At 47.7% G+C, this 3,761-nt stretch overlaps 1 protein-coding gene across 2 annotated transcripts; it reads left to right on the top strand.

The window, feature by feature from the left end:
* The first annotated feature begins 353 nt into the window (after nt 1-353).
* On the top strand, nt 354-3,456 carry LOC147889469 (putative glucuronoxylan glucuronosyltransferase IRX7). Of its 2 annotated transcripts, XM_087391591.1 has the most exons (5): nt 354-435; nt 1,231-1,716; nt 1,940-2,319; nt 2,435-2,679; nt 2,787-3,456. In XM_087391591.1, the coding sequence occupies exons 2-5, from the start codon at nt 1,278-1,280 to the stop codon at nt 3,271-3,273; spliced, it is 1,551 nt and encodes a 516-aa protein (XP_087247717.1). In that variant the 5' UTR covers nt 354-435; nt 1,231-1,277; the 3' UTR covers nt 3,274-3,456. The 2 variants fall into 2 exon arrangements, with proteins under 2 accessions (XP_087247717.1, XP_087247716.1); XM_087391590.1 differs by having other exon boundaries at nt 360-1,716.
* The last annotated feature ends 305 nt before the right edge of the window (nt 3,457-3,761 follow it).

Genomic DNA, 3,761 nt, shown 5'->3' with positions numbered 1-3,761 from the left:
GAGAAGACGTGGCGGGACGACAGCCCGCCACGTGGCAAGAGGGGCATGTTGGGGACCATATGGTGACGTGGTGGGAGCAGTGAGGACCACACAGTGACATGGCAGAGGGATTTGGCAAGTGTCACAGCTTCGGACAATGATGGGTCCTCGTGGGACGCGGCCACGGCGGGGCCAGCGGAGCCGGACCAGCTTACGTGGCGCGTGCCGATAGGAGGATAGCACCTGAACCCGTCAACCCAAGCAAGGGTGGCGTGGGAAAGGCGGCGCCACGTAGGATAGCACGTCAGCAAGGCCCCCTCATCATACTATTCTTCTTCTTCCTCTTCTTCTTCTTCTTCATCTTCATTTTAGGAAGAAGAAGGAAGTTCCGTCGCGTTCCGGCGGACGGAACCCCATTTCCGGCGACGGTTCCGTCGATGACTCCGTCGTAGGCCGGTAAGCCAAACCTTCCACCACCGCCATAGCCAACCAACCCTGCCTTTTTCTTCTCCTCATCCGTCTCTTCGTCGTCTTCTTCATCAGAAACTCCGTCCTTGATTCCTTTCTGATTGTTTCCATAACATCTTTCCAACAAATCCAGCACCTTCCCTTCTCGTTTCCATCGACCTCTCCTTTTCAACACGGCAGCACAAACGTCTCGTCTTCATCATCCGTTCGAATCGTAGCAGGAGAGGTTGTGCAGCTTCTCCTTTTCCGCATAACCGTCTCCGGCAGTTCCTGTTCATCATCCGAACGCAGCTCCGTCTCTCTGGCCTCCTTGTGTAAGCTGTTTATCTGTTCCTCCTCAGAACATCTCCCTCTCTCTCCCTCCTCCGTCCTCTTGCTTCAAATCATTTCTGTCTTTCAATCAAATAGCCGACTCCGACGCTTTGTTCCCTTCCCGAGCCAGAAAATTTATTTGCATCTCTTTGCCCTTCTTTTGGCTTCCCAACAATCCGGTATCGTTCAGTAACGGTCGCCTCCCGTTGCTTGTCCTGCCGATTTTCTTCTCCCTTCTTGTATGATCGCAACCGTCTTCCCTGTATAACTGTCAAAACTTTTGGATTCATCGGATACACCAACAAAGGAACTTGAGTCCCTCTGTTGCATGCCGTTCTCTCTCCGTCTGTACAGCTAAAAGTTATAACTTTCTCTTGTGATCACCACCGTTATCCACACTGTATTCCAAGATCGTATCTCCTTGCGTTTTGAAACGCCTCTTAGTCCATCATCCTTCTTTATTGAGAACAGGCTAGTGCTACGACGCCGCCCGGAATCGTTGGCGCTTGGTTCTTCAGATGCGTGGCATGGAAATCAATCTCCGAGGAGGTTGCTCAAAAGACAGGCAGCTAGGCGTAGTCGTTCTCGAATCGTCCAAGTGCAGGGCATGTAAATATGTGAGAGTGGATAGGACACAAAGGTTGTGGCGTCAGTGTGCTCATCGTCTATTTTGTTTCTCCTTCTGTTTGTTCATCATCACCCTCACACCTGTGGGGCTATGGTTTTTTACAAGCAATCGACCTATGGTCGCTACTCCTGTAGTGGAAGTTGGAAATTCGCTCACTACTACCGTGGACTCTGCCTCGGTGCTGCATACGAGGCCTCTCTCCTCAAACGCTCTGTTAGAGCTCAAAGATGAGGGGTACCAGGATGCGAGGCCCAGGAGCATAGCTAAGGAGGTTCGCAGGGACTACTCATCAATCGACCGAGAACTGAATTTCACAAAGAACGATCCAGGTATGATCACCGCCCAGGTTTCTGCCCCCTTTTGGAGCTTGTGAATATCATTGTCTCTGAAGGTCCGCCCGGGCTGCTATGAAATTGCTCAGCGTGAGTCGATGACTGAGTTGTGCTGCGCTTTAATTTTGAGACGGTTTAAGCTTCGTTTTATTTACGTTCCGCGACCTCATTCTCATCCTGGTGAAGCCACTATCTGAACTTGTGCGTTGTTCCTTTGCAGGGCCTACAAACGATTTGGGATTGTCGACTGAATTGAAGATATTCGTGTACGATTTGCCTCCTCACTTCAATGAAGACTGGTTGAAAGATGCTCGATGCGGCAGTCATCTCTTTGCTGCGGAAGTAGCCATTCATCAGCGATTGCTTCGCAGCCCCGTCAGGACGTTTGAGCCACTGGATGCAGACTTTTTCTTCGTACCTGTATATGTCTCCTGCAATTTCAGCACGACGACTGGCTTCCCATCTTTAGGCCATGCACCCTCTCTGCTACAGTCAGCGGTGCAATTTATTTCTGGTGAGATGCCCTACTGGAATCGAAGCGGGGGAAGAGACCACATATTCGTTGCTACTCATGACTATGGGCCTTGCTTTCACACCATGGTATGGATTTGGACGTTTTGTTCTTTTAAATTTTTTTGCCTAGTCCGGTTGGAGAGGAAGACGTTTATGGAAGCGTGGATTTGATTTACTGACGGCTGTTGGTATTGCTTTACAGGAAGACATAGCTGTGGCTGCTGGGATCCCAGTTTTTCTGCTGAAATCTGTGATTTTACAGACCTTTGGCCGAATAGATAACCATCCATGCCAGGCTAAAAACCGTGTACAGATCCCTCCGTTTGTGACAACAGACTCTGTCAAGCGCGATTGGCTTCCAGAAAAGCAACACCGGGATATCTGGGCATTTTTCAGGGGCAAGATGGAAATTCACCCTAAAAACATTAGCGGTCGAATCTATAGCCGGTGGGTTATTCTTCATTGATAGTGGAGAAAAGTCTCTCATCCTTTGTTCATGTCCTTGCTTTCATTTTCATCTTTAAAAGGCTAAGACTATTTTGCTGTGGATTCAGGGGTGTGCGTACTACAATATGGCAAAAGTTTAGCCGAGACCGCAGATTTTTCATCAAGAGGAAGCGCTCTGTAGATTACCAATCAGAAATTCACCGGTCTGTTTTCTGTCTCTGCCCTCTAGGTTGGGCGCCATGGAGCCCTCGCATAGTGGAGTCGGTTCTCTTTGGCTGTGTGCCAGTGATAATCGCAGATAAAATTTCACTTCCATATTCTCACAGCATCAACTGGGCACAGCTATCATTGACTGTGCCAGAAAGGGATGTTAGTAAGTTGGACAAAATCCTGGAGAAGGTATCTCGCACCAATTTAACCACCATTCAGAAAAATCTTTGGAAGGAAGAGCATAGGCGAGCACTGCTCTACACAGAACCCCTCGTGAAAGGTGATGCTACATGGCAAATTTTCGAACTGCTTTCAAGAAAGCTAGACAAATCATCACGTAGACATGCCGTGCCTTTGCTAACACAACCAAGGAATTTTACATAGATATCATTAATTGCTTTATCCTTCTGGATGGAGCTTCCTTGTAATTACATCCCCCCAATCTTCTTTTTGGCGGCAATTTTCACTAGAGCTAGAGAGAGTTTGTGAATTTTTCAATATCCAATTTCGCAGTTATTCTCAGCATGAATATCATTGGCGCCTCTGCTTTACAAATGACTAGCTGAGTTCATTCCGTCTCATTCTTAACATAGTGTGGCTAGGCTTGAATTTCAGGTATTTGATATCTGAGGTTACCGAGCTCTCTGCTGAATAGACATCAAGGGATCTTCCTTGGTGTCCTAATCATTCGTGCTGGTTGGACAGTTTTTTTATCACTATTTTGTCATCTAGAAATTTAGGATGGCCTCTTTGCTTGCAATCTCTTCATTCTTCTGGCCCTCTGCAATCAGCCTTTAGCCGCCTTTAAGGTTCACTATGTATTACTGCTTTTCCTTTTTGGTCATCTGTGCTGATAATGTTCGTCCATTAAA

The sequence above is a fragment of the Dipteris shenzhenensis genome, chromosome 20 (genome assembly GCF_047967505.1).
Source record: "Dipteris shenzhenensis isolate YYH24624 ecotype China chromosome 20, Dip_SZ_1.0, whole genome shotgun sequence".
NCBI lineage: Eukaryota > Viridiplantae > Streptophyta > Polypodiopsida > Gleicheniales > Dipteridaceae > Dipteris > Dipteris shenzhenensis.
Note: the sequence above shows the minus strand (reverse complement) of the source record. Positions and strands in the feature narration are given on the sequence as shown.